Raw genomic sequence first — 14903 nt, forward strand, 5'->3', positions numbered from 1 at the left:
TCTCTTTGGCAGTAGTAGCATAGATGATTGTTCCAACAATATCCTTCGATACAGCATTTAGTATCCAAGATATAATCATGTTGTTGCACCTCTCCCATGTCTCATGTAAAGAACTGGAACTAGCAGGTTGACTTATTGCTCCAGTAATGAAGCCGATCTTATTCTTTGCTTTCAATGCAATTTGCATTGATCTAATCCATGTATTGTAATTATCCCCTGTGAGGACTTGAGAAACCAAAATAGATCCAGCCGAATCACCATTCTGCAGATGGTAAGGATTCGCTGATTGATCAGAACTAAAAACTTGAAAAGAATTCAAGTTTGTCACCTCATCTTCCATTGCAGCGGTAACAAATGGAATTGAAATGAAACCCTAAATTTTCTTCACTGATACCATGTTACAAATAAAAGATTGATGCAAGAAAAAGAAGTTGAAATGAATAGAAAAACTCTTATTGAATTCGTGTCCTGCCTCTTACATGTATCTCTGTTTTTATACAAGTAAGTAACTAAGGGTATATTGGTAAGCTAACAACAATTACATTGTAACAGAAATAATAGAATTACATCTAATTGAAAATTAACTATCTAATATATATATATAACTCTTAAACCCTACCTGCCAAAGAAGGGTCGATTAAAGGTGGGTTTAGGTGTTGAAAAGTGTTGAAAAAAGTTGTGTATAGTAGTAAAAAGTAATAATAAAATAATTAATAGTAATAAAAAGATGATGAAAAGTAATGAATAGTAGTAAAAGTAGATAAAAATTAATAATAAAGTAATGAATAGTAGTAAGAAGTGTTGAGAGTACACGAGATACGGTACTCTCAATACCTAAATGCAGCTTAAATAATATGGGAGGACCTTAGCATTAATAATATGGGTTTCGACTCTTGTATGTTTGTGGGTAATTTTAATATTATACGGAATGATTCTGAAAGAAAAGGTGGTAGGCCTCGGCCTATAATGGCTATAGAGGAATTTAATAATTGGATTCATCAAGGAGGTTTAATGGAGATGGTGACGAAAGGGAATGTTTTTTCTTGGTGTAATGGCCAAATGGGGCTTGCTCGTTCTTGGGCACGCCTTGATCGCACTCTCATGGATAGTTCTTTCTTGGCTTTGTTTCCTAATGCTTGTTGTTCTTATTTACCGCGTTCGACTTCAGATCATGCTCCCATGTTTATTGAACTTCTGCAGGATCCTTTCTCCTATGGCCCTGCTCCGTTCCGTTTCCAGCAGATGTGGGTGGACCATCATGATTTTTTAGGTTGTGTTCAGTCAGCTTGGGAGGTCCATATGGATGGGTCGGCTATCTATATTTTGACGAGAAAATTAAAAATGACAAAGGTGGCTCTTCGAGAATGGAACAAAAAGGTCTTTGGCCATACTTTGAGTCGTATTGATGCTCTTGAAAAACAGATTGAGGATATTGAACAGCAATTGCAAATTTCTTGGGAAGATAATTTGGGGAATGAATTACAGGAGGCAGTGGCAGATTTGGCTATTTGGAGACGTCGGGAAGAGGTGAAATTGTCACAGATGGCTAAGTTAAAATGGAAGATGGAGGGGGATTGGAATACCAAATTCTATCATGCTTGCCTTGCTAATAAAAGAAGAAAAAAAGTTCTACATATGCGGTCAAATGGGGTGGTTTTTGAGACGCCAGAGAGTATTCACCAAGGGGCAGTAGAGTACTTCACTTTTGTTCTTCATGGGGAGTCAACTGTAGAGCAGCCTAGTCTTGAAGATTATATTGCACCAGTCATTTCAGAGGAGGAAAATACCTCCCTCATTCGTCCTCCCACTATAGAGGAAGTGTTTGAGGCTGTGTCTTCTATTCCACCTCAGAGTTCTCCGGGCCCAGATGGATTTGGGTCCGGCTTTTATAAATCTTGTTGGGAGATTGTTAAAGGTGATGTGTGGAAGGCAGTGCAGGATTTTTTTGTGTCAAAGTATCTTCCCAAGTATTTTACAGCTTCCTATTTGGTTTTAATACCAAAGGTGGAGTCGCCTATAGGCTTTGATAAGTTCCGACCCATCAGCCTTTGCTCTGTTTTTTTATAAAATTTGCTCCAAGATTATTGTCTCTCGTTTAACAGGTTTACTGCCTCGCCTGATTTCTCTGGAGCAAGGTGCTTTTATTCCTGGAAGAAGCATCTTTGAGAACATTAGCCTCACTCAGGAAATGGTTCACTCCATTAATAGAAGAATTCATGGGGGTAATATTATGCTAAAAGTAGATATGGCAAAAGCCTATGACCGTGTAGACTAGGCCTTTCTGATCAAAGTCTTGTGCAGGTTTGGTTTTTCTTCTCAATTCTGTGATTTGGTGCATTTTTGTATTTCTAGCCCTTGGTACTCGATAATGATGAATGGTACAGTTAAGGGCTTCTTTCCGAGAGGCCGAGGTCTTCATCAAGGTGATCCGCTGTCACCTTACTTATTTATCATTCAACAAGAGGTCTTATCCCGGTTGATCCAGAAAAGTGTTCATGAGCACAAGTTTGGGTTGTTTTCATAGGCCTGTGGTACCCCTATTGTTTCTCATTTGATGTATACTGATGATGTCATGATTTTTTCCAATGGTAGTCAAAGATCGGTTAGAGTCCTTCAGCAAATTTTGAGCAAATATGAGAGGTGGTCGGGACAGGCTATCAATATTCAGAAATCAGCATTATATTGTTCGAATAAAATTTCCTCTAGAAGGAAGCGTAGATTGTTAAGAAGCACGGGATTCAGAGAGGGGACTTTCCCTTTCAAATACTTGGGGGTGCCGATTATCTTGGGAAAACTTAAACAGGTTCACTTAGAAGATATGATGAATAAAGTGAGGCAAAAAATTAGTGGTTGGAAAATGCGGCTTCTATCTTCTGGTGGAAAGCTCATTTTGTTACGACATGTTATTTCTAGCATGGCGATTCACCTATTTGTTGTTTTACAGGTCCCTCAAGTTATCATTTCCAAGATTCACGAGTTGATGAGTTCTTTCTTTTGGGGAGAATCAGATGGGCGGGATAAAAGAAAGTGGGTGGCATGGAGACATATTTGCAATCCGGTGGAAGAAGGGGAGCTAGGTTTGCGGGCCCTTCAGGATTGTCAGAAAGCTTTGCATATGCGCTTGGCGTGGAATCTTATTCAAGGTAATTCTTTATGGGCCAACTTTTTCAAAGCAAAATATGTGGGAACAAAACCTTGGTGCTTAATTCAAGACTCAAAAGGGTCTAGATTTTGGAGAATGGTTGCAAATTGTATACTGTTGTTGTTGAATAATTCAAAGTGGAAGATTAGAGAGGGAGATATTTTTTTCTGGTATGATAAATGGAGGGACGATGGCCCTCTTATAAATGATATGTCTCCAGTTGGTTCCCCTTTGCTTAAAATAAAAGATTGTCGGTTATCAGACAATTGGGATGTGGATATGTTAGAAAGCTTAGTAGGGGGGAAAAGGTGGATGAGATTTTAGTTTCATTATCAAGGCCTAATTCGGGAAAGGATGTACTGATTTGGACTCCGATGGAGACAGGTAAGTTTCTACTAAATCTGCCTGGAACTGTATTAGTGTTAGGGGATCTTCTCTTGACTGGCATTCTTGGATTTGGCATAAATGTATTCCATTAAAAATTTCTATACACTTTTGAAGGGCTTGGCATATGGCCTTGAGTGTGGATGATAGATTGCAACGTATTGGTATTCTTATTGCTTCCAAATGTGATTGTTGTATGGTAGGTCATATTGAAGATATGAATCATGTGATATTTGAGGGTGATTTCCCAAAAAAAATATGGTCCTTTTTTGCCACTCTTATTGGTATTCCTATTGGTAGAGGTTGGAAACAGAATGCAGGGATTTGGTTCAGGCGCGCTAATGCATCTACACAGGTGGGTTTTATTGTGGATATTATGCCCATCATTATTACTTGGCGGTTATGGAGGAGAAGATGTCTAGCTCGGATGGAAGGTATTTTGGAATCCCATAACACTATTATCCATTCTATTTGTGTATGGCTGGGTTCTCTTTGTCAAATGACTAAACGGCCCAAACGATTGTCTCATCGAGATGGTATGATTCTTGAGGCCTTGAGGATAAAACCGGTTGCCCCGAATGTTCCTTCTTACAGAGTAGTAAGGTGGGCTAAGCCACCATCGGGGTGGCATAAATTAAATACGGATGTTAGCAGTCTTGGCAATCCAGGTTCTTGTGGTATTGGGGGGATAATTCGTAACGAGTTAGGACAACATGTCCAGGCTTATGCTTCACATGTTGGTCTTGGCTCTAACAATAAAGCATAACTTATGGCGCTTCTTCAAGGTTTGAGAATTTGCAAAGCTTTAAATATCACTAAGGTGATTGTTGAAATGGATTCAAAGGTGGTAATCTCTTGGTGGATGAGAGGCAGATGTGGTGTATGGTATCTAAAGGATTTTTGGGAGGAAATTATTGAGCTGACCCGAACTATCCAATGCCAATTTCAGCATGTTTTACGTGAAGGTAATAGAGTGGCGGATTGGTTAGCCAAATCTGGGGCTTCAGGGGAGGAGTTGGTGTTCTATTTTCATTGTAGTATGCCTCAGTTTTTGCGAGGGTTAATCCATTTGGATAGTTTAGGCCTCCCATCTTTAAGATGTTAGGTTTGGTTGTTTTTCTTGTCTTATAGGATTGTCGTTTGTTTTATTTGGAGTTTGGTTCTTTTCGTTTTTTTTTTTTTTATTGGGATTTGTTTTTTGTTGCCACGGTATTCCTCCCTCCAAAAGTGAGGATTTTTAATATATATGGGAAGGGGTCACTCTTAGACATATGACCTTCCGCTCTTCATAAAAAAAAATAAAAAATAAAAAAAAAATAACCTCGCTCATGATCATGATAACATTTTATAAAATAGTGTAGCGACTATGGAGCTTGATGAATTAAGGCCATCAATCGGTCTAGGACCAACCTTCAAGCTATAAAAAACTTCAATATAGGTGCAAGCTGGGTATACTTTCAAATATTGATCATAATTAATTGTTCTGCAAGTCCGTTTGAACGTGCGGCATTTTCACTTCGGTTATATAGAGTTAGGGGATGCTTGGGTAATTCTGTAGTATGATCATCGCAAGAAAGTATCTGTTTATCCAACAGAGGCATACATATATATATATATATATATATTCCCTGCTGGTTACATAAAAAACAAAAAAAGCACGTACGTATAACAACAGCAAGCGAAACCACCCGGTCAGAAATCCATAGCCAAAGACACCAATGGATATCTTTCTATTTCATTATGAAGAAAAGAAACAACAGCAGATATAAAATAAAACAGATCGATACATGAGTAGTGGGTCAAGGCACAAGGAAATTAATCTGGAGAATGATCTTGGGGACTCCAATTAATTATGTAGATTCTCTAATGATCAGATCAGGGCATTTTAAAAGTCCAAAACTTGCAAACCGTTCAAATTTGAGAGCATACAGTCCGTATATTAGTTTATAGAAAACCTAGTGGTTAAGATCATTCTAATATTAGGAATGAAACACTCTCCGAGATTATAAATACTAAAGCAAACAGGAACTTGTGTCATCATCGGGCTTCTACGTATAATATACCTCCCTGTCCAACTCCTCCTTCCTCTTACTGCCTGAGTTTTTTCAGAGCCATCTCATTCTATCATACAAAAAAAGCGAGTCAATTACATTCCTTCGCTAATGGAAAAATTCCAAGCCATGTATAAATGTGTCATTCTTCTTGCACTGGTTGCTTTCCATGAAGCTCTGGTAATTCAAGGAAGGCAAATAAAGTCAACAAAACAAAAGCAGTACAGAAGTCCTAGAGATGATCTGCATGCAGGCTCTAGCGGGGAAACTAGAAAACGAGGCAGCGAATCGGCCGCCATGATCAGCTCCTTTGACAGCGCCGCACCGCATGATCAATATGATCCAAAAACAACATACGCAAGTCACATTCCTAGTACTGTCGATCAATCTGTGACAAGAAAGAAAGAAGCTCCTGTCCCGCCCAAGAAACCAAATTACAGCTTTAGCTTCCGCGACTCAGAAGTGGCGCATAATAAAGATGATTTCCGGCCGACAACACCTGGCAATAGCCCTGGGGTTGGCCATTCATTCCAAAACCAGGAAGCGGATGTTGAATCAAAGGCACTAGCTAAGGGCAAGGATGTTAGGCATTCTCTTGCAGGATTCAAAGATAATTACCAGCCCACAGCACCCGGACACAGCCCTGGCGTTGGTCATGTTTTTCAAAGTAAAAACGAAAAACCAAATTAATCGTGACTAGGCTTGTGCAGAAACGAGGTCTAGGATATTGAATATTTGGCCACTCTTGTTGTTCCGAATATTATAAATTAAGAGCATTAGTATAATAATGCATGCTCAATATAACGTACGCTAGCTATCATGTATATATATTTGTAATCTTAAGCTTTCTCCTGTAAAGTACGCAAAATAAATAACAACATTGTATCTTTCTCTTCTGACTTGTGGATTAATTAATTCTCCCTTATGTGGCAAAAAAGAAGAAGCTTATGCATGGTAAGAGATGAATTTAAGTATCTAAATTATATCTTAACGCTCTCCCTCACTCGTGGGTCAAAATTCCCTCTAATAAGTATGTATATATATACATAATATATACATACAAAGAGTCTCAAAAAACACGTGTATGTAGAGTCAAGATTCAAATTATATCATGTGAAATTATCACTTACTACAAGAATGTAAATTAATAAAAATATATAACTTTAATTATATTTAAAACTATATCTTAACAATTGCTCATATATGTATATAGGTGTAATATGTTGTGCTTAATTTATTGGGTACATAGCTAAAGTTGTCGTGAAAGCCAGCTAAATAATGTGAAAATATAGATGATGGACATTTTCCTATATATATATATATATATATATAAAGTAATGTTATATATAGTCATAAAATATATAATTGCTGTACAATCGTTTTGAAAAAAAATATGGTCAACATCTATTAAAATAATTATTATTTTTTATGTAGGTATCTTCTTTATTCACTATTTTAAAAAGTATTACGCATCTCACACACTTTATAATTATAAATATTATTTCTCATATTCTTGTATGTATAAATGTTAGAATAATTAGGTTCTCGTACTAATTAATGGAAGGAATTAATTAACAAAGAAGAGATAAAAGTTAGAGCCCAAAGAAAAGTATAATTAATGTAAAGCTTTCGATCTGGAATTAATTAATTAATGTAAAGCATAATTACCATTGGGGGCGTACGTCTTTTTAATTAACAAAGATTAAAAACAATGGTAAGTACTTTTACTATTTAAAGAGTCCTAATTCGGAAAATAGTTTTTATATTCAGTAGTGGCGGAAAAGAGCTCCTGAGAGAAGCCAATAGAGCACTTTTTCACAGGATAATATATTGAGAAGCTGCACGCACAAAATTAATTAAGATTGAACAGCATACACCGACCCACACTAGGCATGCAACGGAAGGCATGCATATTATATATGAAAGCCAAATGTTATAAAATAATCCTGCTTTTTACTACTTTGTATGATCAATATTATAATAAAAGAATCTTTACATGAGGTGTTTTCTTTTATGACTTTCTTTATAAATAGTTGAAAAGGAATATTACCAAAAATAAATAAAGTCGATATCTTTTTTTTTTTTTTTGTTAATATAGGAAATAGACTTCATTTCATTCATGAAATTACAGTCGTGATTGATAAATACTAAGAAAAACTCAAATTACAAGTCAAACTAATCACCTATTGAGGTTTTTCTACCCACAAACATTTTTGTGACAGACATTATCTTAATTTTTATAAACTCTCTACTGGCAAAACCTTATGAGATATGAGACTCTGTAAAAATAGAGATATCTATCTCAGTTTGTCTGAGATAACATGCTATAAGAAAAATGACTTTTTGCATTACCTAAATTCGTTAAAAAAAAAAAAAACAAAACAATTCAAAACATGTCACTAACAAATAATTGCGATGCTTTTTGTATTTTTTACAACGAATTTAGGTGATGTAAAAAAAAATTCTTGTAGCAATATATATATTTATATACATATGTACAATAACACTTTATAAAAACAAAGATAACCATCCACCAACATCCAAATGAGGAGAGGTATCTCACCCCTCCTCCAAAGGAGGAAAGGGAAATCCATCCTTCATCGGCCAGTTTCAAAGGAGGAGAGGAAAACCATCCCCCATCCTTCAAAGGAGGAGAGAGTTCTCCTGCTATGGAAAAAGTCCAATAGTAGCTAGCCTATTTATTTTATTTTACCAAACACAAACAACTAAACAAAAAAAAAAATTACAAAAAATTAAAATACACAGAAAAACAGAAAATACACTGCCCACGCAGGCTGCATGCAATATTCCGGTCCTTTATAATTTTATGGAAAAAGGGGATTTTTGAGACTTGGAGGAATTGATCTGATCAGCAATTAACGCCGTTCAACACAAAAATGAACAGAGAATCGAGATAGTGAATGCACGTGCTAGGTGCAAATAGATCTTGGGTCCATATAATATACCATGCTGTAATATGTGTTATAATGCATTATTAAGATCTTGATATAAAGATTAATTAATGATGACTTGCTTGCTTATTATATATAAAGAAGAGGAAATAATAATTCCTAATCAAGCTGCTTCATTTGTACCTCGTAACAATAACGCTGAAATTTTTCTAATTTATAATTACGTACCGCTGATGATCATGACATACTTGACTTGATCCGGCAGCTAGCTATTAGATTTAAATGCTACAGCGATGTTGCAGCTTGGTGGAAACAGCTAGCTTGTCTGGTTCTCACGTGCAATTCCAAAGCATTTTGGCTGGCATTTAAATAGTCAAGGAACATTTTTCTTTCGCTGGCTTAAGCTGGCCTAATTAACTCATGTCATCGTGAATACGATCGAATGGGTGTTCGTAATTTTACACGATATTGTTGGAGTACTTCTTCAATAATTGAATTGATTCTCCAACTGCGCATGCAGCCAAGGATATGTGATCTGGGTTCTGGGAGACGTACGTACATATATATATATATATAGATATTATAGGTTTTAGATTTTCTAACTCGGAAAATGAGCCGATCAGAGCATATTCGCATCGAAAGATGCACGTACGGTTTGGAGGCCCTGTTACCAACTGACGGCCAGCTGTTATATGTAATATGAGCAAGCAGGATTCAACTAAGACTGTTTATTTGGATTCTGATCTAGAAATCTGCATAGACCTAAACTAGAACCTAGATTTTAAATTTAGACTGAAATTTAGACCGGATTAATCCAGATCAGAAACGGATCGGAACTCGGATGAATCCAGATTTTTCAAAACCTAAAATTCGGATTTCGGATTGAACCCTATTTTTTTTTTTTTTAAACCCATATGATCAAGTTGTCATGGGTAACAGAGTATATCTCGGAAAGGTTCTGGCAAACTGTTGTGCACATTTATGATCAAGTTGTCATTGGTAACAGAGTATATCTCCAGTCCCGAAAACTGTCCATTTGTAAGAATTCCCTGCAACAACCCAAAAGATCTATAGATCAGAAACATGACGACGTAGGACATGAATACTAATCATAAAAGCAACCAAGTTCGCAATCTACAAACCTGTTGACGAACGCCGAGGGGATATATATCTCCATAGGTAACATTCCAGTTGAAGAACCTGTAAGGATCTTCGGCAGTTACGATGCTCAAAGCCAGAAAAATGGCACACAACTGCAATGCAAAAAGTCCTACTTGTTTTAGCAGCATGTTGCATGCACAAAGCAAGTATCGATGGAGAAGAGAGACACTGAGAAAGATACAGAGATAGACGAGAGAGAGAGAGAGAGAGAGAGAGAGAGAGAGAGAGAGAGAGATCTGAATAGGGGGCGGCGCTAGAGTCACTACAAGAAAATTCGGATATTGCTGCCAGGGGATTGAGCTGTGAGCGTTTGTTTTCACGTAACAGATGCAATTTAACTGTAGCTGCATTTTTGTAGTGGCGGGTGATATAATCGCAATCTAAGATACCTATTACGGCGACTTATCATCGTCGCAACAAAGGAATGAGGGGAATGACTTGCAAAGACAGTAATTTCTCTGTTGCAGCCACTGAATTCTCGCCGTATTAAACCGCAACGAGTAAAATCCCTCTACGTCTCTCCGCAAATGGGTTTCCCCTAATTTCTGTCTTCTCGATGAGCCTCAACCTCAATAGTTGACAGCGTCCACCTTCGATCGCCGTCGTTTGATCCACGCCTCCTCGCCTGGCTAGTAAGTCTCCTTTGTCTCTCTCTCTTTATCTTTTGGCATACGTCCGACCAGAATTTTTTCTCTCTCCCTCTCTCCTCCTCCGCAATCATGGCTGCCCCATGCGGCCATCGTGCAAATCTATGCACGCCACTTCCTCCATGTGGTTCCTATTTGAGCAAGCTATCTCCTCTCCTTTCAAGCTAGGGTGTACTTCTCTCCCTCAATCCGTGTCTATCAGATTGGAGTTTGGAGTAGGCTTTATTTAGTTCTGTTTTTTGCTCATTTGCAAGTGATAGGTAAAATTGTAGTGTGTTATCTACTTTACAAACTTTTAGTTGCTGAAGGATTTGTTTAGACGAATTTTTAGATGCTGATTTATAAGTAATTTTGAGTTATTGGAGGTTTGGCGAATGTTAGTTGAACAGGGATATTTTTTGAGAATTCATGTATGTGGAATGTTGTATGATTTTGGTGGCAGACGGGGTTGAACAATCCAATATGGATTTCTATTATTATGTTGTATGCCTTTAATATTAAGTAATGTTAGCTGCCCTCCAGATTAATTAAATTGTATGGCTGCAAGTTGTTTGTGTATAAAGCAGAGTAGATGTAACAATCAGTACAAATAGGTAGAATTAGGAGTGAGGAATACTCACAAGCTCCATAAATTTCTGGGTCTAGCAGTAAGTGAATCAATTCAGATGTTTTATGCTTACATCCTTGTAACAAAGGTAGTTTTGTGCTTGGCTTGGTCTGGCTCTACCTTTCTCCCTTTATATATCGGCTTAAAGACATTTGCTTGTAGTTTTCATGAAGGATATACTTGGTTGTAATAAAATTAAAATTAAACTCCATCAACGAGTTTCATTTTGCATCTATATCCAATATGCATGATTTAAGAGTGAGTTCCAATTATTTGTTAAAGCATGATATGTTGTAGGAATCCCTCCCTTTAGGTTTTCTGGATAAAACAGTCTATGTTTACACTTCCAAAAAATAAAAACAGTCTGGCCAAGATTTCTTGCTTTCAGATTAAATGCATTAATCACTTTTTAAGTTTATTTATCAAGAAATGTTATATTATAGACTTGCTTGCAAGCTTCAGATGTCCTATGCTTAATTTTCGAATATAAGAATAAATTTCCAGAACTGATTTTTCATTCAAGTAGAAAAAAAACTAATATTAGATTTAAAACATCCCATATGTAACTTTGGGGTTGTTCATTGACATTTTTTTTTCCTAAAATGCTCTTCATTTTAAAAATCACCATAAATATATATATAAATATTTATATATATATCTATATATATATATATATTATGATCAGCTATATACAAGCTAAATGGCATGAAAATTCCTGATGTTTACAAATCTTTGTACATCTAAGAAATCATAATGCTTAATTAATTAATGCTATATTAATGATGTCCGACTTCATTGCACATATATATATATATATATATATGTATATCAATTTTTGATTGGATTTAATGAAATATTATAAGTCATTAAATCTCAGGAAAGAGATACATGATAGTTTTTATGTCCTAACAACCACATCAGGTATTATTATTTGATGGTATTAATAATGCTGGTGGAGCAAGATCATGCTTGTATATTCATTGCATATTGTATTTACATGTCAAACTCACCAGCTAGCCACTAGGCCAAAACCCCTTATTCCTCTTCCTATGGTAATAGTCGCTCGAGAACGAGTTCACAGCTTCTCATCTTCTCCTCTCCATCTCCCCTTGGGTTTCTTCCTCCATTTTTAAATAAAATGCGTTGTTAGTTGTCAACCATTGCTTTCAGTTTCAAAAAAACTGAAAGCATTTCTCTTCTACCCAGCTGTCACAAGTTCTCAGGGGTCTCTGAGTCTATAATTGCATCTAGTAATCTATCTTCTTCATTGACTATGACTATGGTCAGGAGGTTTATACGTTTACACATCTTTCTTGTTCTTCCTTTCGTTCACCACCTTCTTGGTCCAATCTTTACTTTTGGGTCCAACATGAGTATAACATAGTTCAAATTGGAAATAACGTGAGTATAACATAGTTTTAATTGGAGTATACTCAACACGTCCTCATTCTTGCTTTCATGCTAGAAGGCTTTCATAGTTCCTCAAGAAAACAAAATATCAATGTCATAAAATCTACTCAATTATCATTAATTTTGATAAATTTCTGCGTCCATAAGTTGACAACTATCCAACTTCATTATTTTCAGCTTACAGTGATTTTGAAATGGACAAAAGCTGGATGCATATTACGAACCGATTTAGGTCCACAGAATATCGGGAAGGGGTAAATCAATTCATGACACTCGCCGAGGCTCATGCAACAACAAACAATATCAGGTGTCCTTGTCGTAACTGTCTTAATAACTTTTTCCACACTTTAGACTTGGTCCAAAGACACCTATTCACTATAGGAATTGATGAAAACTACACTGAATGGATTTTTCATGGCGAGGAAGAGACTTGGGATGCTAATGAGTTTGATGCTAATGTCAATGAAGTGCAAAATGACGACTATGTTGATGACATAGATGAAATGTTAGATGACATCCAACTTGGATCATTTACAAATGTGGATCCTGTTGATCAGAATACTAGTGAAGGACCCACCTATGTGGACCCTAGAGCAAAAACTTTTGAGCAATTATTGGAAGATGCCAAACGTCCACTCTATCCTGGTTGTGCTAAGTTTTCAAAGTTATCCTTCATTGTAAAGTTGTTGCATATAAGGACGATTGGGGGGTGGAGTGTTAAATCATTTGACATGCTACTAAAGTTGTTGAAAGCTTCCTTTCCGGATGCAGTTTTGCCTGACTCATACCGCGAGTCACGGCGGATGGAGCGGGCCATTGGTTTTGATTATGTAAAGATTGATGTATGTCCAAATGATTGTATCCTATACTGGAAAGAAAATGTTGAAAAGCATGTTTGTCCTAAATGTCAATTATCAAGATGGGTAACCCGCACAAGTAAACAGAAAAAAATCCCGCACAAAGTACTTCGATACTTTCCGTTAAAACCAAGATTGAAAAGGTTGTTTATGTCTAAAGATACAGCTGCAGCCATGCGGTGGCACAAAGAACAAGGTGTTGATGATTCTAATGTCATGAGGCATCCACGTGATTCAGTTAGGTGGAAGGAATTTGATGAAGAGCACATATCATTTTCCATCGATGCTCGTAATGTGCGCCTTGGTCTAGCCAGTGATGGATTCAATCCTTTCAATAATATGAGTAAACCTTATAGTGTATGGCCAGTAATACTTGTCCCTTATAACCTGCCACCATGGTTGTGCATGAAAGACCAGTTCTTCATGCTGTCTCTTTTAATTCCTGGACCAAAGGCACCGAGAAATGAGATTGATGTGTATTTGCAGCCTCTTATTGATGAATTGATTGAATTATGGGAAAATAGTGTTGAGACATATGATGCATCGAGAAAACAGGTGTTTCAATTACATGCAGCATTATTATGGACGATTAATGACTTTCCCGCATATGGAAATCTTTCAGGGTGGAGCACGAAGGAAAAATTGGCATGTCCAACTTGTAATGGCGACACTAACTCTTTGTGGTTGAAATATGGTCGAAAACATTATTTCATGGGTCATCGTCGTTTTCTATGTCCAGAACATATTTGGAGGAAGAAGAAGGCTAATTTTAATGGCAGCACTGATCACCGCACCCCACCTTCTGAATTATGTGGCCATGATCTACTGAATCAACTAAGTAATGTTGGAGATTTTTTATTTGAAAAAGGTGAAAGGAAAAGAAAGCGAAGACCCGATGAACTTAACTGGACAAAAACAAGTATCTTTTTCCAATTACCTTATTGGTCATCATTGAAACTTCGACATAATCTTGACGTCATGCATATTGAGAAGAACATTTGTGACAACGTGTTAGGAACATTGATGACGATTCCAGGCAAAACTAAAGATTCAATTAATGCACGTAGGGACTTGTTTAATCTTGGTATAAAGAAGGATTTACATTTACAAGAACATGGACATAAACTTGTTACACGTTGCACGGAGATGAGAGGAGAAGCTTTTGCAAGTGGCTACAAGCTGTGAAATTTCCCGATGGATTTGCTGCCAATATAGCTAGATGTGTTACGTTAAATGGTTGTAAAATATCAGGAATGAAGAGTCATGACTGTCATATTTTCCTACAAAGACTACTTCCTGTTGCTATTGCTAGGTACCTGCGACCTGACATCCGGTTGGCTTTGACTGAACTAAGCACATTTTTTAGACAATTGTGCACGCGCACATTGTCTGTAGATGTCTTGAAGCGTCTTGAGAATGATATTCCAATCATCCTTTGCAAACTTGAGATGATACTCCCACCCGCATTCTTTGATGTAATGGTGCACCTAGCTATTCATCTACCACATGAGGCATTATATGCAGGGCCTGTACAGTATAGGTGGATGTATCCATTTGAGAGGTATTTGGGGAAATTTAAGCGTTATGTCCGAAACAAGGCCCGGGCCGAAGGCTCAATTGCTGAGGCTTACATTCACATCAAGTGCTTGACTTTTTGTTCAATATATCTCCATGATGTAGAAACTAGATATCATAGAGAAGAAAGCAATGTAGATGTTTGTGAAGGACGGCA

The 14903-nt window shown here is 36.9% G+C and overlaps 2 protein-coding genes across 2 annotated transcripts; both read left to right on the forward strand.

Annotated features, from left to right (window-relative positions):
* Positions 1–5584: 5584 nt before the first annotated feature.
* LOC122305941 (precursor of CEP9-like) lies at positions 5585–6435 on the forward strand. Its single transcript, XM_043118372.1, has one exon. The coding sequence runs from the start codon at positions 5689–5691 to the stop codon at positions 6265–6267; it is 579 nt and encodes a 192-aa protein (XP_042974306.1). The 5' UTR covers positions 5585–5688; the 3' UTR covers positions 6268–6435.
* A 6073-nt stretch (positions 6436–12508) lies between these two features.
* Positions 12509–14356, forward strand: LOC122293371. The gene has a single exon (XM_043101929.1). The coding sequence runs from the start codon at positions 12509–12511 to the stop codon at positions 14354–14356; it is 1848 nt and encodes a 615-aa protein (XP_042957863.1).
* Positions 14357–14903: the final 547 nt, after the last annotated feature.

The sequence above is a fragment of the Carya illinoinensis genome, chromosome 1 (genome assembly GCF_018687715.1).
Source record: "Carya illinoinensis cultivar Pawnee chromosome 1, C.illinoinensisPawnee_v1, whole genome shotgun sequence".
NCBI classification, from domain to species: Eukaryota; Viridiplantae; Streptophyta; class Magnoliopsida; order Fagales; family Juglandaceae; genus Carya; species Carya illinoinensis.

Coding starts and splice junctions, on each gene's coding strand:
- LOC122305941 (XM_043118372.1), top strand. CDS start 5,689: ATGGAAAAATTCCAAGCCATGTATAAATGTGTCATTCTTCTTGCACTG.
- LOC122293371 (XM_043101929.1), top strand. CDS start 12,509: ATGGACAAAAGCTGGATGCATATTACGAACCGATTTAGGTCCACAGAA.